At 40.1% G+C, this 26,681-nt stretch overlaps 1 protein-coding gene across 2 annotated transcripts in view; it reads left to right on the forward strand.

The window, feature by feature from the left end:
• The window catches only part of LOC124878179 (golgin subfamily A member 7-like), a 28,597-nt gene extending 2,670 nt beyond the window's left edge, over positions 1 to 25,927 (forward strand). The window contains exons 2-6 of one of the 2 annotated variants that reach the window (XM_047382007.1): positions 5,619 to 5,744; positions 13,784 to 13,936; positions 16,594 to 16,695; positions 18,433 to 18,487; positions 24,382 to 25,927. In XM_047382007.1, the coding sequence (XP_047237963.1) occupies positions 5,619 to 5,744; positions 13,784 to 13,936; positions 16,594 to 16,695; positions 18,433 to 18,474 (423 nt within the window). In that variant the 3' untranslated portion in view covers positions 18,475 to 18,487; positions 24,382 to 25,927. The remainder of the gene's footprint in view (positions 1 to 5,618; positions 5,745 to 13,783; positions 13,937 to 16,593; positions 16,696 to 18,432; positions 18,488 to 24,381) is intronic. The other variant, XM_047382008.1, reaches the window with a different exon arrangement.
• Positions 25,928 to 26,681: the final 754 nt, after the last annotated feature.

The raw sequence follows: 26,681 nt of genomic DNA on the forward strand, positions 1-26,681 counted from the left end.
CTAATGTACTATTCTAATTTTCAAACAATCTGAATTTGGGTGTTTATTATTTGTAAGCCATAATCACTGAAATTAACAGAAATAAATGTTTTAAATATATCATTGTGTGTGTGGAATCCAAATTAACGTTTTAACTGAATTACTGAAACTAATCTTTTTATTTATGCATTCATTGATTGCGATGCACCTGTACAATGTTTGTTGAGCGTTCAGCTCAAAGCATTTTCCCACTCTGCAACAATACAGACCATACCAATTAGGCTAAACTCAGCCTCAGATAATAGTGTTTTAAGCAGACCGTAAAGGAACTCCAGAGTAATGAACATGTTGATTACCTATTGATTAGTTATTTGTTGATGTTTAGGCTGAAATTTCTAAAAGGTTATATAGTAAAATGAAAGCTGCTATTTGTAAGAAGACATGGGTGCAATAGACTAGTAGATGTTTTTCTGTTATTATTGCAGGACTGAACTGTAATATTTCCAGAGCAATTTCAGTAAAGCACAGATGTTTGCTTCTCCAAATTGAACATCAGTTCTGATGTTATTCACTTGAACTATTTAGGCCAAAGGCAGAACCCCAGATTAGATTCCACGAATCTGTCTCCATCTGTAGGTCCAAGGTCCTCCATATCTGTGTTAATTTGCTTTTACATCTCATTTTGATAATATGGGATTAAAATATGACTCATCTCTTCTGCTTTTTTAACTCTAGTACTTGTTCATTCGCTTGATGTAAACTTTAAAACAAAACATGTTATAAGGAGCAGGGCTGCACAATGACAAATATACACTACAAGTCAAATGTTTTACATCCACTTCCTCATTTAATGGTTTTCTTTATTTTCATGACTATTTACATTGTAGATTCTCACTGACAGTATCAAAAATGTGAATGAACACATGGAATTATGTAGCACACAAAAAATTGTAAAATAACTTTAAATATGTTTCATATTTTAGATTCTTTAAAATAGCCACCTTTGCTTTGATTACTGCTTTGCACTGTTGGTATTCTCTCAATGCCTCATGAGATGGTCACCTGAAATGGTTTTCCAAAGAGTCTTGAAAGAACTTCTCAGGGGTGCACCGAGAAAAGGCCAAAGGTTAATATTTCAGTCATCAAAGCAACGGGTGGGCACTTTGTGGAATGTAAAATAAAAAAACATATTTGAAGTTCTTTTACAAGTTTTTGTTTGGTACTTAATTCCATATGTGTGTATTCAGTTTTGATGCTTTCAATGAGAATCTATGTACAATGGAAATAGTCATGAAAATAAAGTCAATTTCAAAGTTTGTCTAAAATATAATGTATAATATTAATCTTGCAAAGGACCGTTTTTGCTTTTTATTATATTCTAGGTGTCAGAACCAAGGGTGGGGATATGGCATTAAATGTTTTCATGATATTTTGTGGTGCTATATTGATAATGTTAAAAGTGAAGAGAAACTATAACTTCTTTTCATTCTTTTTTTAGCTAACTATGTGGCGCAATCAAAGCACCACTAATACTACTGAAAAGCATACTCATTTGAAAATAGGCTTCTTCAGGATGCCAGGTATACAGGTCCTTCTAAAAAAATTAGCATATTGTGATAAAGTTCATTATTTTCCATAATGTCATGATGAAAATTTAACATTCATATATTTTAGATTCATTGCACACTAACTGAAAAATTTTAGGTCTTTTATTGTCTTAATACGGATGATTTTGGCATACAGCTCATGAAAACCCAAAATTCCTATCTCACAAAATTAGCATATCATTAAAAGGGTCTCTAAACGAGCTATGAATCTAATCATCTGAATCAACGAGTTAACTCTAAACACCTGCAAAAGATTCCTGAGGCCTTTAAAACTCCCAGCCTGGTTCATCACTCAAAACCCCAATCATGGGTAAGACTGCCGACCTGACTGCTGTCCAGAAGGCCACTATTGACACCCTCAAGCAAGAGGGTAAGACACAGAAATAAATTTCTGAACGAATAGGCTGTTCCCAGAGTGCTGTATCAAGGCACCTCAGTGGGAAGTCTGTGGGAAGGAAAAAGTGTGGCAGAAAACGCTGCACAACGAGAAGAGGTGACCGGAGGTGAGGAAGATTGTGGAGAAGGGCCGATTCCAGACCTTGGGGGACCTGCGGAAGCAGTGGACTGAGTCTGGAGTAGAAACATCCAGAGCCACCGTGCACAGGCGTGTGCAGGAAATGGGCTACAGGTGCCGCATTCCCCAGGTCAAGCCACTATTGAACCAGAAACAGTGGCAGAAGCGCCTGACCTGGGCTACAGAGAAGCAGCACTGGACTGTTGCTCAGTGGTCCAAAGTACTTTTTTTTGGATGAAAGCAAATTCTGCATGTCATTCGGAAATCAAGGTGCCAGAGTCTGGAGGAAGACTGGGGAGAAGGAAATACCAGACGTCCAGTGTCAAGTACCCACAGTCAGTGATGGTCTGGGGTGCCGTGTCAGCTGCTGGTGTTGGTCCACTGTGTTTTATCAAGGGCAGGGTCAATGCAGCTAGCTATCAGGAGATTTTGGAGCACTTCATGCTTCCATCTGCTGAAAAGCTTTATGGAGATGAAGATTTCATTTTTCAGCACGACCTGGCACCTGCTCACAGTGCCAAAACCACTGGTAAATGGTTTACTGACCATGGTATCACTGTGCTCAGTTGGCCTGCCAACTCTCCTGACCTGAACCCCATAGAGAATCTGTGGGATATTGTGAAGAGAACATTGAGAGACTCAAGACCCAACACTCTGGATGAGCTAAAGGCCGCTATCGAAGCATCCTGGGCCTCCATAAGACCTCAGTAGTGCCACAGGCTGATTGCCTCCATGCCACGCCGCATTGAAGCAGTCATTTCTGCAAAAGGATTCCCAACCAAGTATTGAGTGCATAACTGTACATGATTATTTGAAGGTTGACGTTTTTTGTATTAAAAACACTTTTCTTTTATTGGTCGGATGAAATATGCTAATTTTGTGAGATAGGAATTTTGGGTTTTCAAGAGCTGTATGCCACTATCATCGGTATTAAGACAATAAAAGACCTAAAATATTTCAGTTAGTGTGCAATGAATCTAAAATATATGAATGTTACATTTTCATCATGACATTATGGAAAATAATGAACTTTATCACAATATGCTAATTTTTTGAGAAGGACCTGTATAGACGTGTCATTTACATAACTAAACTAACAGTAACTGCATTTAATCATATTTTATTGATGCTCTCATGGAACAGTGGAGAAAATAGTAAAAGTAACAATCCCAACTATATACCCAGTTTTGGGGGTTTTCAAACAATATTAATTGGAATTTATTGTTGTCACAATAATTACAAATTCTTGTTATAAGAAACTTTTCATGATGATGATAAAAAATACTAACTTAACCGGAACTTAAAAAAACTGGAACTTAACCCAGTCAAGACTGTGGAGATGATGGTGGACTTTCAGAGAACACCACCGCACATACCCCCTCACCATACTTAACAACACTGTGTCTGCTGTAGACCACTTCCGATTCCTAGGAACCAGCATTTCTCAGGTTTCGAGAAATGGTGGTTCTCGAAATCTGAGATGGTTGTCACATATAGACAATGTTTGGAAGAAGTATGGGGTAACAACACTGTCAAAAACAATGTGTATGTAAAGACGGAAATGTGTGCATATTAGTCAATAGTTGTGCATAAGTAAAATCCAAAAGAGGTATTGTATATTTTCTCTATAAGAATACAAAGTAAAATGTTACAGCTTCAAGAAATTACAAACACAAAGTTCAAGTTTACAGTTGTGGTTTATTCTTTATGAATACAATATGTTATAACAGTTTGTGAATGCGATTTCTTTTCTATGAGAATACAAATTTACATCAGCAACTTGGTGTCATGTGATCTCAGGCTCAGAATATAGTGGGTGGAGTTATACAATGATGTACAGTAGGTGGCAGTATGCACCTCTGAATTTGTTGCAAACCGCCAGGAGAAGAAGCAGCAGCAGCACTAGCGCCAAGATGACGGACCAAGAGCATATATTAACGACATTAAGACATATATAAACTTTTTAACGTTACCTGGCTTTGAACCATAGTTTATTGGTCCGTTCTTTTGGCGCTAGTGCTGCTGCTTCTTCTTCTCTTCTTCTGCTGGTGGTTCGCAACAAATTCAGAGGTGCATACTGCCACCTACTGTACATCATTGTATAACTCCACCCACTATATTCTGAGCTTGAGATCACGTGACACCAAGTCGCTGATGTAAATTCGTATTCTCAAAGAAAAGAAATCGTATTCACAAACTGTTATAGCAAATTGTATTCATAAAGAATAAACCACAACTGTAAACTTGAACTTTGTGTTTGTAATGTCTTGAAGCTGTAACATTTTACTTTGTATTCTTATAGAGAAAATATACAATACCTCTTTTGGATTTTACTTGTGCACAACTATTGACTAATATGCACACATTTCCGTCTTTACATACACATTGTTTTTGACAGCGTTCTTACCCCATAAAGAAGGCCCAGCAGAGACTGTACTTCCTGAGGCAATTCAAGAAGTACAACCTTCCACAGGAGCTGCTAGTCGTCTTCTACACTGCCATAATTCAATCTGTCTTCGTCCATCTCAGTGTGGTTTGTATGAACCACAAAGCAGGACAGGTCCAGACTGCAACGAACACTCAGGTCTGCAGAGAGAATCATCAGGCCTGACCTTCCCTCTGTCCATGACTTACACAGTTCTAGGGTCAGGGAAAGGGCAGCTAAAATCTCTGCAGACCCCACTCACCCTGCACACAAACTGTTTAGACTTTTCCTTCAGGTGGCGCTACAAAGCACTGTCTGCTAAAACCAGTTGCCACAGAGACAATTTCTTCCCCCAGGCCGTTTCTCTGATAACACTTAACAGTCCAGAACAACACAATGCATTTTAAAGTCAATTGTGTATATATGTACATTAGATATATATATATATATATATATATATATATATATATATATATATATATAATTAGAAGAATCCTCACTGAGAGCAGAGAGTAACGGAGTTCCTTGTTTGTCTGTACAAACTTGACAATAAAGCTTATTCTGATTCTGATAAATGTCCACTCTTTGTCAGAATGCACTTTTTGCATGCCAATAAGATATTCAGCCTGTTTGATGAAATCTCAGTGCAATAGACCTCAACACCTAAAACGAATGATCATTCCCAAGATGCTGAAGGTCACAGAGAGAATTAGAAGCATAGTAATGCTAGATAAGAGATGAGTGAGGTAAATGGGAGATTTATATCATCTTTACAATATTTAACAATAAAATGACCACTGCAAGACTTTCTATAATCATGGAGACGTAATTTCAGTATTGTATGATAGAGACTCTCCACCGGTAAAATGCTTGGTTGTTAGACCTATGAATCAGTCTGCTATTGTCTTCTCTGAAGATTTTTTTTACTTTAACACAGAGACATAAAAATGATAAAATGTGTATTCCAGTAGTTCAAAACTGTGGTCTGTTTTTTTTTTTTTACTTGTTTTGTAACTCTTTTTAGACCTCGAGTTCAATGACATCACTCTATAGTGGTGCGGTAATGACTGAAGAATAATTCCTGTTTCCACAGACCCACAGCTTGCAGGACATGAGGCAGCAAGCGGCCGTCGCTGCCAAAGTCTTCATTCAGAGAGATTACACCAATGGAACCATGTGCCAGTTCCAGACCAAGTTTCCTTCGGAGCTGGAGACCAAGGTAGGAGACGCCTCTAAAATGTGCTTCACACGAGGACTCCTGCTGGTCAAATTTGGTCCAATATATCTGTGCTGTCTTGTGGTTGACAGTGGTTTTGATCCACAGCAGATGGGAAACAGAATCTGAGTTTTAGTTAATCTTGAGTACAATTTCAGAGTCCTACCTATTGTTTATTTCTAGTACAGATGACATCTTTTTGTACTTGATTCAAATCTCAGTTGCCTACATGTTTTGAGATAATAATCTGTAGACAGTAGGCTAGTGTAGCCACCAAGTAAGTTGTAATTCAAAGTAAGCTTTAGTGATAAGTTAGTTCGGGTCTTTTAATCTGCAGGACTGGTGAGACCAAAATTATACATACTGCTTCAACCTTTTTTATATTTTGTCCACAAACCACAAACTTGGAAGGTTTTACTGGCCTTTTATGTAACTGACCAACATAAAATAGGTCATGATTGTTTAGTCGAATTAAACTAATGGCTGGGGGGGACAGTAGTGGCCTTTATTTTTTCCAGTATTTTTTTTGGTCTTTTTTTTGACAGTAGATAGACAGGAAATGGGGATGGAGAGAAAAGGGAAGACATGCGGCAAATGTCACCGGTTCCAGTGACATGGTCGGGACCCGAACCCGGGATGGCACGTCAAGGACCAAAGCCTTCGCCCTCACCCGATTTGTGGGAAGAACACTGTGATATGACGCGTTTATACCCACCCTTCAAAGCTGACCTGATTTTAGAACGCTTTGTCATTAGCGGTCGCACAGGGTCATAGGGTGCAACGAAGCGGGAACAGACTCAGCGCATGCGCAATAGCCTACATGTAAAAACCACACATGGAGGAAGCCCAGATGTCAGTCTAGGGCCGATACCCTGAAATGCGCTGATGAGAACCCTGGTTCTGTCTCAGTGCTCTGTGGAGTCTGTGCTAATGGCAAGAAATGATGTGCATCCACAGCATGCGATACAGAGATGGTCTCTGTGTTTTTACCTTAAATCTCCAGCCATCTGCCTGAAGGGACTGACTGCAATCATCACAACACACACTCGAGCAAAGCACATGTTCACTTTTGTACAACTTAGCTGATATGGGGCTTGGACTATCCCTAAGTGGCGAGTCAGAGCAATAATAGCAGTGAGTTGACTCTAATCCTGTCGCTGCCAGGTCTGTTTCAAAAAAACATACAGAGATGGCAAAAAGGCCTCTCAGGTTCCATCTTAAGCTTTTCTTCCTCAGGGCGAGCAAAGCTGCTTGATTGGTGGAGGTGTGGATATAAAAACGGGAATCCTGGACGAAAACGTGTTAAAGATTGCAAACGTTGAGGCAGGGGTGGAGATTGACCTTCCAGCAGAACAAGCTTAAACACAGCCAGAGGTACAATGCAAGGGTTTTCCTTCTTGCTACCAGTTATGTACTACTTTGTGTTGTTCTTTGACAGAAAACACATTGAAGTTATTTGTTGTAATATAAAATAAAAACCAAATATAAAATTGTTCAGTGTGTATGGCAAGTTTACTCACTTAGTTATATACTGTGTATTCATTTTGATAGGGGCATCATTGCTGCACAGAGGCGATAAGGACCAACAGGAAGTGTATCAGTGGTGTAAAGTTGACTCTGTATACTGGTTTAGTCCAGAGTCACAGTGGTAAGGAGAGGGTTGAGGAACACCTGACTCATTTTTTCATTACTTCAAACTAATTTCACCAGAGACGCCTGGGATCAACAGATCTGCCTTCATGTCTTTTTTGCCACATTGGCTCTCTCCTCTCCCCACTAACGTGCTCACATTGTGCTAATCTTCTGCAGAAAATTTGCCATGGTAGCGAACATTTTCTGATGGCTTAGTCCGCAGATGAAAAACAACCAGACTATGTAACATCTGCAATGTGTTTGTCTGTTCTGGTTTGTGGAGTTTGATTTGAGGCGTCAATTCCAAACAATTCATATGAATTGGTCAGGAATTTGTAAATGATCGCCACAGCTGACATGCCCCTAGTATTCAGAGCAGAGTTTTCAGCGGTGTTAAACTGTTGTGCTTGAGTAGTTGATAACACTATTTTAGTACTCCTCATCCACATTTATTGGTTCTGTTTGCTTTACTTGAATTTTAGGATCTTGCAAGATGTCAACACTCATAGTGGTGCTGTAGTGCTGTTTTTCTAACAAATGATCTAAAATAGGAGACACACTGCCATTGTTTTTGCATTTAAGTAAAGCACAGTTTGTTGATGGATACTATCAGCTTTCTCTTCATGGATAAGTCTTGACCTCGGTCTTTATGTAAGTTGTGCTGAGGAAGAAGGTCTGATGTGGAGAATGAAGAGCAGGTAGCTGAAACAGCACAGGCTTTATGCTACATTTAAGCCCGTGCCAGCCACATGGACAGAAAGCTGGGGATTTGATGCTCATGCCACATAAAAGAGCTGCTTTTCATCATGTTAAGAGGTTTATTGGCACTTCCGTATAGTAGGGTGGTCTTCAGTGTTTTTTCCAGTAAGATTTAAAGGTCATACACATAAATGCTCACTGCCATAAAATTCCTCCCCCACACATTCGTTCAAGATTAGCTATACTTCTATTTCTAAAATATGCATCATATGGCCAAATATTTTATGGCCTGCATTTTTATTTAATTAGTTGATTTAGCTTTTTTATTTGTGCCAACATTTTTATTTCCTTTTGTAGGGTTTGCATATTTTGTGGTTTTCATTAATCACGTGATTTGCAATGTTTTTTTTTTTTTTTTTTTTTTTTTTTTTGCCAGATTTGTTCATTTAGGATATGGGATTTTCTTTTCATTTTAAGTATGTGGCTGCTCTATAATTATTTATTTTCACTGGGCTGTGTTCACATTGTGTTGACAGTTACAGATCAAAGTGTGCCATGTTTGTTGAATGTGTTTGTAAAAGCTACAGTATGTAGGAATGTGCTCTTATCCTTCATCTTAAAAATCCTTATCTGTCTGGCATAAGCAATGTAACGGTGCTCAGGTCATGTGGTTTGGATCACAGCCTACAGAGTGCAAAATTGCAGGGAGAACAAACCTGCTGCTAGAACGTTGTGTTGCATTCCTCAGGCACAAGAAAGCATAGCATTGGAGGGGTTTCTGCTGCTCATGGCTCCACTTAGACGCTTCTCAGTGATTAGTCTGTTTTGGGGTTTTTGCTCTCAGTACTACATGCAATGCAAAAGTACTAGGGGTGTTATGGTACACAAAAATCACGGTTCGGTGCATACTTCGGTTTTAAAGTCACAGTGTGGGATGCTTTCATGTTTTCTTGTTTTTATGCTTTAATGAAGAGAAACAAACAAAAAGTTACGTTGTTGAACTGACTGGAGATCTGCTTTGATTTTGTTTTTATTGAATAAAGGATGGATGGATGGATTATACAGCAGTGAAACATCTTGATAGTGGTCATTGTTCTTCAGGAATTTGTAAACACAACTGCACAGACATATGTAATGCTGTTTTTAATTATCAGTCAGATTGATGGAGACAATGTCTGTACTTTAACTGGATCATTCTAATACCTCAATATGCTTTGTTCTATTTTGTATAGGCTTTGCCCTTTAAGGCTATCGCCAGTGGGTTCTATTCTTTCGCGCATGCGCAAGCACTGAAATCTTTAGTCTACACCCACCTGCTGGGTAGGCCTCACCCGGTCTGTATAAATTGTCCACAGACTGGGTAATCGGCTGCTTTTTTTTTTCTTCAGCGTCAGCAAGAGCATGGAATTTTAGAACATTATAAGCAAGAAGAATGGCGGGCTACATCATGGGCTATGACTGGCACGCCATCTGTGAGGGTTGCTTAGGACCTGACCACTGGTCTGGCCCTGTCCCTGCAGCCCACCTACCCTTCCTGCAGATACCTCCCTCCAGAGGAGAAACAACAGAGGCTTGCTATCTTTTTTCCCGTAGGAGGAGAATCCCCATAGCTAGACATAGTGCTAGATGCCTTTGATCAGTCGATTCCACCTCTGAGGCGGTAACTGGCAGCACCCGTACTTCCCTTCTCCGGAAGAAGGAGCCGAGATAAGTGCACCATCAGCCCACTCTCAGGGCCTACTGATGTCAGCAACCACACTTCTGGCGATGGTTTCGCTAACATGCGTGGCCATAGCTATCGTAGCAAAGTAGCTAGTGCTAAAGACGTCCCGGTGCCGCTAGGCCCGCCTTCCACAGTTAAGATGTCAGGTAAACTGCCTTGGCACATTTAGCCGACGAGACCCGGTAAGGCCCCGCTTCGCCTCGGTAACAACATACCTGTCAAGAGCGGCAACCGAACCCCTGCAACTGAAGGCCCCTGTCTTTGCCTTCTCAAACATCACGAGGGCAGGGTCCTTCACTGGTCAGGGCTTCTTCTGGGTTCCGCACTAGAGCCCAACCTGACCGTGACGTTAAGGAACAGGCTGGCCTGGCACGTTGGACGACGGCTGGTGCCCCTTCTCCCCAGCGATCAGATCGCAGCAAGGCTCACTGATCGCTTCCATCAGTGTGCCACTCAGGCTGCAGCAGCAACCAACAGCATCTTTTTCCTCGCCTATGCTGTCTTAAGAAGGCTCAAGAATTAGGATCTCCCATCAGAAGACGCAGAGGACTTCTGTAACTTTGCCGACCCCATTCTGAATCTCGATGCAGCGTCAGCTGTGTGCTCCTCTCATCGCTGCTTGGCAGAACCTGCTGCAGTGTCAATATGGCTTTGTCTCTCCTCTTCTATCACATAGGTATTAAAGGAAAAGAGCTGCTGGAAGGTCCTATCAGTACTGCTCTGGTCCGTTTTTCAGTTTTTGCTGGAGCAGCTGCAGACGTTTCATAGTCAGGAGGCATGGGGCCCCATTCCAGCCTGAATCCCGCTACTCCCACACCACCAGCCGCCGGCCGGACCATCAGGTTAGGCAACATCAGTGGAGGCGATCAGCACAATGCGTGGCAGGAGCCCGCTCTGAAATGGCATCTCACTGATGTGCCCACTCAGTTCACACAGTTTTGCCGGCAGAATCCAGCTGCGCGCCCAAGGCTTAACTTCCTGCTGAAGCTGATCTGCAGTCCTCCTCAAGCAGAGGCTCCATGGGTTCTCCTCGGAGATTCCGAAGCATATAATGGCAGCAGGAGCTTTAAACTGGCTCATGTTATTGAAATCCACATTACGGCAAACAAAAGCGCCCCCTCTCAAAGCACTATTATGAGTGGCAGTGCTATGCTCCCGGGACAGATTGAAGGACACATGGATCAGCAGAGGTTACACGCTGCAGTTCCTGTAACATTCCCGATCGTTCAGAGGGCTTGTGGAAACAGTTCTGGCTGGAGACAGCAGAACTGTTTTCACAGAACTGCTAGAACTCCGTGCAAAAGACTTTATTTCCAGAGTTCCACATGCAGAGGAAAACAGGGTTTTATTCCCTTTATTTCCCGGTTCCTGTGAGAACGAGACCCGTTCTCAATCTGTCCCTGTTCAAAAAATCGATCATGGTGAAACAATTCCACATGCTGGCAGTACGGCAGATACTGCAGAATGTTCACCAGAGCGACTGGATCTGAAAGACGTATATTTACACATCCTCATCATTCCTAAATACTATATATCTGCGTTTCGCTTTTCAGGGGACCCCATATCAATACAACCGCCTGCCGTTCGGTTGCTGTGTCACCCCGCTCATGTTCTCCACATGCGTGGAGACAGTGCTCCAGCCGTGGTTTCTACTAGCTTGATCCAGAGAGGAAGCAGCTGTGCAGACAAGGACATGGGTGGCACATCTAGCAAACTTGGGTTTTTCCATAACCTGAGAAAAGAGTTCTGTTCTCCCAACCCAGATTATTATCTGCGATGCAGTTAAACACAGCCACATTGAGAGCCCGACTCTCACAGCTGAGAGCAGCTGTCTGGCTGCTAAACGGGAGTGGTTAGAGAAGATCGGCCTCCTGCTGGAAGTCATGCACATAATTCAGGGGACTTCTACTACAGCTTTAATTACATTTCTGTCATTCAAAACAGCTCTTCTGTTAAGTCTGACATCTGCCAAGAGATTGCGTGATTATCTGTGCTCTCTGTTGCTTCTTCCTGTTTCAGAATACAGGGCGACGGCAGCTCAGCTGAGCAGCATCCTAATCCTGCTTTTATAACTAAAGAATCACAAACTCCTTCAGGTCCAGAGTGATAACTCTGAATGGCTTCTATCCTCCTCATAGCTCTGAGGAGGAAACTACTCTCATCTTCTGTCCTGTGTGTCTGCACAGTGCCTTTCACACTGGTTATGTGAGGCTGTTTCACATACTGATACTTTTCTGTATTGGATCCTCCGCAGAAGCTCTGAGTTCACTTCCGCTGGGGGATTCCATCCCCCACAGCTCTGCATGGATGAATGATGGTAGAGGACATTTGCGTGGCAGCTTCCTGGTCATCTCCGTGCTCATTTATTATGTTTTATCTGCAGGACGTTTCCCATTCTGTTCTCAGGGTTCTAACTGAATGAATTATGTGGAGAGCAGAATGATTATTATTTCACTGAGCTTTCATATCGGCTCACTCTTTCACCTGCAGGCTCAGAGTGAGATCATAATTATCTCCCAGCCCCGATTCGTGACCTCTCTTATTGTCACTACAGCTAAATTCCTCAAGCCTCCCTGTGATCAGAAATGATTCCCTCTGCTGTTGCGCTCATGGCACGCAGGGGATGTTGCGCTGTGCCATCAGGCATGATTCAGCAGCTGATTGGTTTCCTCCTCCACCTACGGAGTTGTTGACCTGCTCTGCTCAACATCATCACAATTCACAGCAGCAGGTCTTTCGTCTCAGCCTCCACCATAAACGGAGATTATTCTCTTCTCTGTTGCTCATTGCGCAGGGCGCTTCTGACCGTGTATTTACGCATGCGGAAGGCTGGGTTTTTGTGGTTATTCTGGTCTAGCAGATGTTTTTTGTGGTTCGGACGGGCCCAGTGAGGCATATACTACATCCTAACGTTTTGCTTGTTGGCTAAAAAAGTCAATTTTAGATCATTTAGACTGGAGAACATTCTTCCACATGTTTGCTGTGTCCCCAACATGGCTTGTGGTAAACAGGACTTCTTATGGCGTCTTTTCAACAACTGCTTTCTTCTTGCCATTATTCCATAGAGACCGGATTTGCAAACAGCACAACTAACAGTTGTCCTGTAAACATATTATCCCAGCTGAACTGGGGATCTCTGCAGCTCCTCCAGAGTTCCCATTGGCCTCTTGGTTGATTCTCTTAGTAATGCCTTCCTTGCCGGTCAGTTTAGCTGGACGGCCATTATGTCTTGGGAATCATACATTTATGCCATACTCCTCCCGGTTTTACATGATGGATTAAAAAGTACTATGTGAGATGGTCAAAGCTTTCAGTGTAACTTTAAACTTGATGATTGTTGTTTTACTAACTTGGTGACTTCAGAAGGAAGTTGGTTTCACTGGAGGTTATGTAGAGGTTCAAGAGGTAAAATGGAAGTCAATACAAATGCGTGCCACTCTTTTTAGGTTTTTCTTCTAGAAATCCATATATTGTTTTTCTTGCACTTCATAATTATGTGTCACTTTATCTATCACACTAGACACAAATGAAATGCATTGAAGTTTGTGGTTGTAACACAACAAAGTGCAGAAAAGTTCAGGGGTGTGAATACTTTTTCAAGGCAACTGTCAACGCACCAGTCTAAGGATCTTAGAGAACAACTGAGATCGATTTAACTCTAAAGAAGATCTATGTCTCTAGGAAGGAATATTTTGAGGATTAGTTAGTAGATTTTTGATGTTTGTGTCCAAGTTGGACCAATTCCCGCCAGTTATTAAGTAGAAACAGCCCCAAGGCGCACAGCCGAGGCATCCTCATCGTTCAGGAGGTGTTTCGAAATGCAGGAAGGAAGCCTAGAGTTTCCTTGATGCATGACCAGTCTAAAAACATGCAGCCCCTCATTTATCAAAAGAGTAGAATAATTACTTAAATACATCCTGGAAACAACACACACAGCTGTAAATCCTGATTTGAAATGTTTAATCTGTTTTGCTTTTATATATGTTAGATTGACAAGCAGCAGTTTGAAGAGACGATACGGACACTGAACAACCTTTATGCAGAGGCAGAGAAGCTGGGAAGTCAGTCATTTATTGAAGGCTGTCTGGCGTGCCTCACAGCTTACGCAGTCTTTCTGTGTATGGAGACTCATTATGAGAAGGTGAGATATGTTGGCTTTGTAAACTCATACAATATTCAAATGTGTATTTGGTCTAGCAATACTTGAACTGCGTCCACCTGCACCCAAACAAATCCTTTTGGTCTTATCAAGAGACTCAAAGCAAACATTCGGAAGAAGCAGCTATTTCCTGTTTTCTTTTCAGAGTGGCTGTTAAAATGATAAAATGGGTATATGCTGATTTTTATCTGAATGGAGAGGAAAAAACTACTTTAAACATGAAATTCAACCTAAACCTAAGTAAAAAGTAATTTCCTCCCATGTTAAATCTTAAATTAACTGTGATTAACCACACTTTTTTTTTAGGCAACTGGATTTAGTGTCACTACCCACATCTAAACCTTATTACTGCTAGACCTCTATAATTTAGATGTCACTTAGAACCTGGCTGGTAACATGAAGTACCCTAAAAGATCTCCCAGAGCACACACCTTCGCTTGTTCTGAAGAAACAAAAGACAGACGAGAAACAAAGCCGCTGACATCTGTCAGTCTGGTAGGGCTCATTTCTAAGGTTTTGGGACTCTAATAAAACACGGTGAGATCCACTAATGGAGATAACTTTGAACAGTGCTAGGCTCATCCAGGAGGTCACAAGAGAACCCAGAACAACATCTAACGGTCTGCAGGCCTCAGTTGCTTCATTTAAGGTCAGAGTTTATGATTCAACAATAAGAAAGAGAAATGGTCTGCATGAAAGAGTTCTAAGGCCAAAACCATTGCTGATAAAAACAAAACAAAAAACACGCAAGGCCTGTTTTAAATATGCCCAAAAACATTTTGATGATCCATAAGACTTCTGGGAAAACATTCTGTAGACTGATGAGCAAAAGTTGAATGTTTTTTAAAGCTAAATAACACTTTCAGAAACGAGTGTCATACCCACAGTCCAATATAGTGGTGGGAGTGTGATGATCAGGGGCATCAGGTTTTGGAGTGGCCTAGTTATTGTCTGGACTGGATTGTCTGATCTGATTAAGATGCTGTGGCATGATGTTATTTAAACAGGCTGTTCATGCCTGAAACCCTCCAATGTGGATGAATTAAAACAAATCTTCAAAGAGGTGAGCGAGTTGTTGACACAGGGTGCCACAACCAGTTATGAGGCTTAGAGGGGATATTACTTCTGATAGGGTTATGTTACTTAGGATAGGGTTTTTCCCTTAACCCTTTATGACTGGCGGGAGCACCGGTGCTTCCATTTGCATATCTATTTTTAAACGCCTGTAGAATTGCGACCAAATAAGCTAGAACAATACCTTTTTTTTTTTTTTTCAAATGAAACCGGAAAGTTCAACTTAAATATTCTACTCACCACATGTCCCGGAGCACGATTTTTATTTTCTAGAAACTGATGCAGAAATCCAGTAAAAAAGCGCAAAAAACGAACATTAAAATCCAGACCAAAGTGTACTTTCTACATTGGAATATGCGTGATGACATTGGTGGATGAACTATCACATGGTTTTCTTTCACACCAATGCCTGCAACAACCGGAAGTGATGTCATTTCCTGGGTGTTTTTTCCCGGGAGTGGTCTTTTTTCTTTTTCCCAGAAGTTGTAGTTTTTTGCAGTAAACTTCGCTCGCACTTTCGCTTTCATTTTCGTTGTTTTTTTGCACTTTTTATTTTTTGAAGATGGTCTTATGAACATATGTGTGTTCATAGGTATCTGGCACACTTAGAGATTTAATTACACTTCTGTAAATAGTTTATTTTGATGTACATATTATCTTTTCTCAAACTGTTCACAATGTACATTTTATATTCGTTTTGGTCTCTGTTCAAAAAAATTTGTGTATTTCAAAACTGAAGTTATGGACACACTCCAAATAAATTTCCTGTGGTTTGAAAGGGGTTTGTGCAACTTTTTTAAATTGCAACGTTTGAGGGATAGAGCTATAATATTTCTGTATTTAGGAAAATTAGTGCGAAAAAAAAACTATTTAAATTTTTCTCGTGGTTAATTGCACTTTTTAGCAATTTACTTAGTTAATATGAAGTTATTATATACAAAATATAAACATTTTGAATATATTGTATTGATGTATAACAAATTGAAATGCTCCAAAAAAATGGCTCTACAGCATGTACAAATGTAAACATATGCTCTGGCAAACTTGTTCTATGGTAGGTCATAAAGGGTTTTAATAAAAAAATAATTTGAAAACTGCGTTTGTGTTTATTTTAGGTTTTCTTTGTCTGTGATGCTACAATTTATTAGAAGATTTAAAAAATGAACAAGTGGTTAAAAAAAAAAAAACAGAAATGGAGGAAATCTGAAAGGGAGTCACTACTTTTTCACAGCTCTACAGCTGTTGGATGGTGGTTTTTACCCCAGTCCCAATCTTAGTAAGCTACTAGTTATAATACTGGTCTGCTGCACCATGCTTTGTTTAGAGGCTAGATGGGAAAGAAATGGTTGATTTCCCTTAAACATAGTTTTTGTGATCTTATGATGTTCAGTACTGATTTACAATTACAAAATAGTTGATTTAAATGATCCAAAATATCCAGCATAAACATATTGTAAATAGAGCCTGATCTTGGCTAAACATGCTTACTATATTTATATTTGGGGCACTTAAACTTCAGGAAAGAAAATCGTGGAAAACAAATTCATTGTTCTTTGTTTTTTTAGGTTCTGAAGAGGATTGCAAAGTATATCCAGGAACAGAATGACAAGATCTATGCACCGCGAGGCCTCCTGCTGACAGATCCTATCGAAAGAGGACTCCGAGTCGTATCCTAAATTCCCATGTGAATCCATAATTATTAAGTACTTTATTTCACAGACACTGTGATGATTGTAAGCCGCAGTGCTCATCAGAAGAACAATCCTCTCTGTAAGCATTAGAATGGTCAGGAAAGCGAACAGTTCTGATTATTTTGGGCAATTATAGAAAAACTGCCAGCTAAACAATTTACCACAGTTGTAGTAGTTTACAGGCCAGCTGCCCCCCACTTTCCTTTAGTGGGTAAATATGGAATCTAACAGTCAAAACAGTTTACAGGAAATCTGGTGCTATGAAATTATATGCTGTAAAAAGTTAGATAAAAGTCAAATGTAATCCATAACATCTACATAAAGCAAGTGGGTGCACCAACATCCTGACTGTCGCTGTATATCTGCGTGTGTGTGGTGACTCGGTATGCTCTTTAATTACATCTGGGAGGGTAGAGGAGATCAGGGTTAACAGAATATGACTGAAATTGTTAGCAGCTGAGCTTTGTTCCCTGTCCTGCCTGAGATTTTATTGAAGTGACAGCAATCTGGATAATTTCTCCAACAATGTCAAGCTGCTGTGCTGATTTTGGCATAAGACCACCGGGGGGAAGGGGGTCTGACAGCAGAGTTTCACCTCAACTATAGTTTCAACATATTAACAAAAGGAATATGACAATTTAATATTTTCAGATCATGTTTCTGGATTTGTTTTGTCTATTTGGTCCTAAACTGTACCTTTGCATGCAGGATTCAGGGGATATCTGTTTTCTTACATATATTTTTAACAGACTTCTAAAGACCCTGAGCGCTGAAATAAATAATGGCAAATAATGACAAAACATATCTGCCAAATACCTGATTTTTCAGCGTCAACATTTGTTTCTGGCACGCTCTGTTGCATTCCATCAGATTTATTGGAGCAGCAGAATCTCACACTGAAAAGTGCACCACAAACCAATGTTTTATTTGAGTACATTTAATCGGAAATGTATTCATTTGTTTTTACATGAAATCATGTTCACCATATTTATTGGCATCCCTGTTGTAAATGTTGGTACAACCCCCTTTTGCTATAGACCTGCACTTCTATGACATTTCACGAGGCTGGAGCAAACAGAGTGAGAAATCTCTGACCATTTCTCTCTCCACAATGGAAATACTGGAAATACCCAGTATCATCCCATTTCATTTTACCGTCAGAGTTCACCAAATTCATGATTTCATGATGCAGTGTCCTTTTCAAGATCCACAGGGTCTTTGGAAGAGATACACACCCACAACTAGCTGTTTCCTGACTGATGAAAATCTACACAAACCTGCCTAATTGAAAACATGTCCTCTTGTCTTTCTCATTTTGAAGAGTAGAGAGGAGAAATGGGCCTCTGCCAGGTTTATACTCGAAGGAAACAAGAAGCTTCGAATTAAAATGTAAATATTTGTTTTACTCTAATAAATGTTCTAAACATAAAAGTTGGGTTCTTCTCAAAGGTTCAGTTTAAGATTGTGCTAGTAAAACATTAGTTCATTTTAATTCATTTTTACCAGATTTTTGAGGGTTTGCTGCCAAAAATGATGCTCCAAACTGTCGAGAAAAGATTTTTTATATTAAATAAAGTGAAATGTCACTGAGCCCTGTTTTGTAGCTCAGGCAGGCACACAAAGCAAATATAACAGCTGCAGTAATTAGACCTATTGTTTCTTAAACTAAATGTGAAACTGCTGCAGCTGCTTTTCCTTGACAGCCTTGACAAGATCGAGATCACCATCTATGAAGACAGAAGCTTCACCAGATAAAATCAGTAACATGGTGAGTCCAACCACAACTAGAGCCAAGGCCTGTTCCAGTAGCTCAGATTTTATGGAGATATATTATGCTCAGCAAGCTAAACATTTCGACATCACACATTTTTTCCCATAGCTGTAACTGAGAGTTGGAGCGAATTGGCTCTGGAAATAAAAGGGAGTAATAACACAAGCTGCTCTCCTCTTTTGCCCCTCTGTCCATTGCTCCTAAAAAAATGCCTCCTACCCTTTCAAAGACGGATCCCACATCAAAGTTAGAAGCTGTGAGTAATATTAATGAGCTACTTCCCCACTAGGAAGCCTGTTTTATGGAGCATTTTTTAAGGATTATTCTACCTCCTTTATGACTTCACATTGTAGCGCCCAGTGTTTAGTCATGCTGTAAATTTACTGAGAGGTTGATGTTTAGAATACATGAGCAAGCCAACCTGAGTAACTAATCCTAAAATTCATGGAGAATCTCTTGATGACAGGAGCCCTCTGGATGTTGCTACATGGGATTAATGAAACTATTCCAACATTTAAAAAGCCACTTGCTTGTTGACTTTGAAGGCCACATTTGCAAAGAACAAGGAAAAGTGTTAGCTTTGTTTTTAAGTCACTTGGAAACAAGAAATGAAGCTTTAATATAACATATAAGCTATAAAGTAATAGTTTAGTGTATGCTGTGCCACAGAAGGTACAGTGCTTTGCAAAACAATTCAGACTTCTTTGTTACATTAAAGCCATAAACCTTTTTTTTTTTTTTTTTTTTAGAGGATTTCATGTGATGGATTAACACAAATTGGTGCATAATTGTTAAGTGGTGGGAAAGTGACAAATGGTTTCCAACATTTGTTTAACAAAAATGTCTAAAATCTGTTTTGCAGAAATATTGAGCTCCTCTGAGTCAGTACATTGTTAAACCACCTTTACCTTCATGCTAAGCCTCTACCAGCTTTGCCCATCCTCATATTAAAAGTTTTGCCAGTTCTTCTGTGCAAAATAACTCAAACTCAACTTTTTCCAGAGGCTGACTATGAGATTTAGGTCTGGACATTGACTGGGTCATTCTAACAAATTAATATGCTTTAATCTCTAACAGGTTTTCTTCCAGGAGTTTTAGCTCCATCCATCTATACACTGACCAGCTTCTCTGCCCCTGCTTAACAAAGCATCCCCACAGCATGATGCTGCCACCACCATATTTAACTCGTAAATGGAAAAATGTCAACAGATAAAATTCTAAATTATGGTGAGGATTGGTATTGGAATCCCTTTATTCTGTTACTCCAAAAAAAGTAGACTGCAAATAGCTGGTCACCTAAACCCTTGTAAATTATTGTCATTTATCTACTTTAATCTGCATTGGGTCTCAATGTTGCCAAGGTGGATATGTATCTCACTATTGCCGGTTACTGCATATTCAACACATTTAAAGGAGTGTATTGAAAGCACTTTGTTGCCATCTAGTGGTCAGAGTTATCTTAAAGTATGCCTAATTTTGTTGCTTGGCAAACTAAGTAAATACAAATTTATTATCTGTACCTTATTCTAATTAAACAATCTCCACTTATTTTAGCCTCTGTTTGACAGCACAACCACATCTGTCAATCATTTCTGTTTTTATGTGATGTAAATAAATCCAGAGAGTAAGGAGCTAATTGGAAATGAAATATATCCAAGTTTGTGGGTTTATTTTGACCAAATTAAGTAAATAGTGAAGGTATGGTTAAAAATGAAAAATGTGGCTGCAATTTAAACAAACATCCTCACTAAACTAATAGCTTAGAACATTTAACGTGAGTCAGAAAATATACTCTGTAATGTTTCTGGTGCTAAGTTTAGAATAAATGTTTGGGAGTAAAGGTTTTCCAGCATCTCAACAATAAGTTTACTCTGGAGCATTTTTTCAGGGGTGTCCTAAATCACAATTGGCTTTCCTAAAATGCTGCATCCTTCTGAGGCAGGACCGCATGATCAACCACAGATGGGAGTTTAAATACCTGCAGATCTTCCACACTCAGTTGGCACAGCTCATCTCATAAATCTTTTCTTTGTCTGTTAAAGAAAATCCCTTTCTTTCTCTCTTGTGTTCAGATAAGCCAGGGAGGCTCATTTAGGATCTGCTGGGTCTGGATCATTCTGAAAAGTACTCTTGTGTAGAACCTGGCTAGTATCAGGTCACTGCATTGCAGCAGAGATACCACCCTCAGACAGAGTGAGACTTTCTCTGTAAATACATTACCAGGAGTCTGTTGTTTTTGGCGACGTCTTTGTGACCATAGACCCCTGTGGACGGCTCCGCTATTGGCCAACTACCAAAAAGATGGATTGAAAGATTTCTCTGGTCATCTGAAATTCCTACTAACGGCCTCAACTCATATGCACCTCCTTCCGAGAAATGCAAACCCGGGGCTTTTATAAGTAGCTGTTGATGGAAGGCTGCATTGGATATTTGCCAGTCAAAAGCAGGGTAAGCTGTAGCCAGCAACGTGACTAAGGAGACCTGTAGTACATTCATCTTACAGTTTCTTCGTCCTGCCAGGGTCTCTCCTCTGTCTCTTCCAAGCACGGCCTGATACATCCGTGTTGAAAATTAGGAAATGCTATCCTGTTCTCAGAACTCTGTTTTACCCTGGAATGTTCAGCTTTAATTACCAGACTTCTTATGGAACCTTAGGTGCACCAGAACACATAAAACCGCCTGCTAGACCTTGAAGAGGTTTAAAGCAGGAATTTTGGTTGCTGAGCATCTGCCAGGTGAAAAGTTGAATGGTGATGATGGATCAGCCTCCAGTGGGAGGAGTATGCTGTGGAGGAAAAACACGCTTGGCCTGTACAGTCCCCGACTGCTGAGCAACTACTCAAAGGCTGATGGCGCCAAGTCCATGTCCCGACGTCTCTTTCCGAACACATTCTGCTGCTGCAGCACTGTTATTTGGCTCGATGTACAAACCTGTAAAATGAGTCAGTGGAGACTGTTGGACAGGGTGAGGGCATAAGTGATATTCATCATTAGCTTTGTGTTCTTTTCATTATCTGAAATGTAGAGTTTCCTCAGCTGTCAAGTTTATTTTTCAAAGACCAAACGGAAGATAATTTTCACTTACCACCTTTTAAATTGCTGTTATTACACAAGGCTGTAAATCATGTTGGAAAGCAGTCAGCACTTTTCTTCAACACTTCTTGATACATGCTTTTGATTGGATTCATTTTACAAATATGTTTTTTTTATTAAAAATATTTATATAATTGTCTTTGGAAAAAAAGATGATTTGTCACAAGTGAGGATTTTATTGATTAGAATATTACAGAACGTGGTTTTTTTGAGCTGATTGTACTGGCTGTGATGCTTATGGAGAGTCATGGGAATGTTGTGTAAGAAAAGCAATGGTTAGAAAAATGTGGGTTAATTATAATCCCATTGTAAGGTAAGGTAAGTTTATTTATATAGTGCTTTTCAGTAACGAGACACTCAAAGCGCTGTACATACAATTACAATCACAAAGAAAATAAACACAGATACAGACACAGAAAAACTACAATCCTTCTGAGAAATCTAAAAATCTCTGGCCAACATTACAATGATACAGATAACATTAATAATCCTTCGGGTTTTACTGGTAAGAGCTGGTTCTAAACCAATCTGTCTAAAGAGGTAATTATATCATTAAGTCCTCTATGTAGGGGAAAGCATCTTGTGCTAAGAGAGAATGATCCTTGGGTTCGCTGGTATAATTCAGTTGTAGTCCCATAATTGAAATTTAACCAAGCAATCACTGAGTTCTGACTAAGGAAGCTGAGTCACTGGTGTAAAAACAGCTTTTGTTCAGCCATGACTGACTAGGGGTTGGTCATGGCAGATTGTCCAGGAGTACTTTCTATGTAAAGGTAAAGTAAAATGTTAGAAGCAGTAGTAGCTCCTTTTTAGTGGCTTCATCTCAGAGAGCAACACAGCTAAGCAGATACTCTGAAACAAATTTTCAAGTCTAGAGTATGAAGGCTCAGCCAGCTATGTCAGTAGCTATTTCTAGGAGACAGGCTACCATTAACCTACATAATTGAGCTAATAAAAAATTCTGTAGCCAAAATAGCCCTGGGCTGAGGTAGGGAACTTCTCTGACTTGGAAAAGTCCTTTAAAACTCTGTGAGACCGCTAAACTAACAGACTCCCTTAAAGAACGGCAGGTGTACAGGGGTTGGACAATGAAACTGAAACACCTGGTTTTAGACCACAATAATTTATTAGTGTGGTGTTGGGCCTCCTTTTGCGGCCAATACAGCATCAATTCGTCTTGGGAATAACATATACAAGTCCTGCACAGTGGTCAGAGGGATTTTAAGCCATTCTTCTTGCAGGATAGTGGCCAGGTCACTACGTGATACTGGTGGAGGAAAACGTTTCCTGACTCGCTCCTCCAAAACACCCCAAAGTGGCTCAATAATATTTAGATCTGGTGACTGTGCAGGCCATGGGAGATGTTCAACTTCACTTTCATGTTCATCAAACCAATCTTTCACCAGTCTTGCTGTGTGTATTGGTGCATTGTCATCCTGATACACGGCACCGCCTTCAGGATACAATGTTTGAACCACTGGATGCACATGGTCCTCAAGAATGGTTCGGTAGTCCTTGGCAGTGACGCGCCCATCTAGCACAAGTATTGGGCCAAGGGAATGCCATGAAATGGCAGCCCAAACCATCACTGATCCACCCCCATGCTTCACTCTGGGCATGCAACAGTCTGGGTGGTACGCTTCTTTGGGGATTCTCCACACCGTAACTCTCCCGGATGTGGGGAAAACGGTAAAGGTGGACTCATCAGAGAACAATACATGTTTCACATTGTCCACAGCCCAAGATTTGCGCTCCTTGCACCATTGAAACCGACGTTTGGCATTGGCATGAGTGACCAAAGATTTGGCTATAGCAGCCCGGCCGTGTATATTGACCCTGTGGAGCTCCCGACGGACAGTTCTGGTGGAAACAGGAGAGTTGAGGTGCACATTTAATTCTGCCGTGATTTGGGCAGCCGTGGTTTTATGTTTTTTGGATACAATCCGGGTTAGCACCCGAACATCCCTTTCAGACAGCTTCCTCTTGCGTCCACAGTTGATCCTGTTGGATGTGGTTCGTCCTTCTTGGTGGTATGCTGACATTACCCTGGATACCGTGGCTCTTGATACATCACAAAGACTGGCTGTCTTGGTCACAGATGCGCCAGCAAGACGTGCACCAACAATTTGTCCTCTTTTGAACTCTGGTATGTCACCCATAATGTTGTGTGCATTTCAATATTTTGAGCAAAACTGTGCTCTTACCCTGCTAATTGAACCTTCACACTCTGCTCTTACTGGTGCAATGTGCAATCAATGAAGACTGGTTACCAGGCTGGTCCAATTTAGCCATAAAACCTCCCACACTAAAATGACAAGTGTTTCAGTTTCATTGTCCAACCCCTTTATGTGCATTCACGTTGTCGCCATGCCAAAGTGTGTGTCTCCTTGTTACAGACCATCCAGGTTTTAGGAGCTAAACATTATTTGTTTGAAATGCAGAGTTAACAGCTTGCCTTCTGTTCCGATTCCTGGCTAGGACACACCACCTCAGTGCACCAGAGCCATGCAAGTTAGTTTATTCGGGTTTGGCACATTTGAAATCATTTTGTACAAATCACTCTTAACTTTCTCAGTAGCATGGCCTTTTTAGGGAAAGAGTGTGGTTTCGCACCATCAGGTGCATTGTTCTTCACAGAAATAAACAACACATCGATTTGACATGCTATGTTAAAAAAAAATAAATAAATCAAATTCTATTTTGGTTTATGATCAAGAAAACGTTCCGAAACCTTCACATCTGACCTTGCACTAACAAACCAAATGCCATGTTCATGAATTCTGTTTGTGTTTGTGCAGAAGCTGTGTGACAGAGCAGAGCTGCTGGGCAACAGAACCAGATCCCTGAAGACCTCCCAGACCCACGACCTTAATGCTGTGTCTTTACAATCTGTCCCTGCTGTTCAAGTGTTGTTCAGAGAATCCCTTGTGACTAAGTTGGACATTTGAAGAAATGTTGGAACATCTGACATTTCTGCGACCCTTTTTGTATTTTAGCGCTCACATTTGTAAACGTTTGTGTTAAGCTGACTACAAATAGAAGTATAGAAAAGTCAGTTTAACTCAGAATGTAAGCAGTCTTTTAACCCTTTCATGGTCAACTACTGCAGCTGTTTGAAAGTTAGCTTTCAAGTTGAATTACCCTTTTTGTTTTGTTTTTCTGGACATATGTGTCCTTGTCAGAATTCCTTTTGGATGGTACAGCCATCAAACAGGGGAACATAGAGTTCAACTGTGCTGTAAGGGTTCATTTTGCCTGAACTGATGGAATAATTCTGGGCTCTGTGGTTATTGGTGCATGGTTAGATCTTTTTATTTTTTGTTTGTTTTCATTTTTTTCCCCAGGGCTGTTTGATAGTTTTGTGCCTGTTTTCTTTGCACCTTATCAGCCTGTTTTCCAAATATGGTTGTAAACCTTGTATTTAAAGCTCTATGGAGTCCTGTGGCAAAATTGTTATTCTTGTAAATATTTGATTTGTATGCATTGATTCAACAGATCCTTTAGTTCTGTACTCCGTGTATAATACTGTAGGTGCAGTCTCTTTATTTTCATTTGGAATTTGTGCTATGCATAACATGTAACTACTGCTTATTTTTATTATTTTTAATATATACATAATACTCCAATATTGCCTTTGACCAAAGTACAAAAAGTGCTCTTGTTAGCTGACTGAGCCCAGAGTGGCTTTGAATGTTGCCTGTATGTAAGATTAAAGGGCCGGTCACATCAAAATTAAAAGAACAAACTTTAAAACATCTCAGTGGAATGGTTGAGATTGGCACACATTATAAAAGCACAAACTGTTTTAAACAAGGCTTGTGGTCTGCTGCTTTCAGGCCTAAACAGGAAAGTAATTGTCAAATATTTCTTTAGAAGTTTTCTAGGTGTGCACTAATCAACTGACCAGAGATCAAAATCTTTGATTTTTGCCTTTCAGGTTAAGGGTTCAGATTTTTTCCTCATTCATTTAAAGCATCACAACTAAAATCTGTCAATAAATGCATCAAACAAAATGCATGTTATATGATGCGTCTTTAATAAAATCTGATAACAGTCAGAGACTCTCATTGTGCAGTATGTACTGTAAGCTGCTGATGTTATGCTTCAGTTATCTCAGATGTCCTGTAAAAAATCATCTTGAATCTGCTACGTTTGTCAGTAGACAGCTTTGATTGTGTAACTAACGGTAAATCAAGTGGAAGTCTTCTATAAATAAACTTCGATTTGTGTTTTGTCTTTAGATTTTTATGTTGAGCCCACTAATTGAATCTTTGTTCTTTTGCCAAATGAAATTCAAATGTATTGACGAACTAAAAGATATGCTAATAAATCATGTAAATATGTGATGGTATAGAATGTTTTCTTAAGTCCTTTTAAAAACATTGGGTTTTAATTATAATTTGCCCCTTTATGAATAGAGTTGGAATTAATTAATTGAGATTAATTCACTAAGCTGAAGATAATGAACATAGGATCTGAGTAGATCAAGCAGGGTTCACTGTGGCATTGCCACCTAACAGTACCAAATGCTTGCCTTACTGAGGATGCAGGAATTGTCCAAGGGGTAGGGTAACCACACCCTGATCCAACTGGGATAAAACAGGATCTTTACGGAAAGGTTGGTGTTGTGGGTGTTTTCTCGAGGACATTAACATCACTGTTTACATAAGTTAATGATGGCCATACAAAAGCACATTAAATTCTTAAGACTGATTAGAAAATGCTGTTAGTCGTATGTTTTGTATCATTTAAAGACAAGTCTTTAAAGCTCCAAAACCGTTTTACTGAGGGAAAAAGGCAGTTTAAGCATCCATTAATACCCTGCCACTCAGTAAAAACCTGGAACCCTTAATTGGGCAGCTGTTTATCTTTACATATAAATGTCTGTGCACGTTTGGCTCATCAAGCTAATGGGATGTTTGCCCAGTCAAAAAACAAAACTGGAGGAGTTTCTCTATTGTACAGCAATCTTTCAATCCAGTCATAGATTCTTGGAAACCACATTAAGATCGGTCCTCTATAAGAGGCCTGGGAGATTGAGGGTTCTATATGGTATTTTACAACTATTCTTGGGACTGTGCTCCTCTGTACACAAATT

The sequence above is a fragment of the Girardinichthys multiradiatus genome, chromosome 12, assembly GCF_021462225.1.
Source record: "Girardinichthys multiradiatus isolate DD_20200921_A chromosome 12, DD_fGirMul_XY1, whole genome shotgun sequence".
Taxonomy (NCBI): domain Eukaryota; kingdom Metazoa; phylum Chordata; class Actinopteri; order Cyprinodontiformes; family Goodeidae; genus Girardinichthys; species Girardinichthys multiradiatus.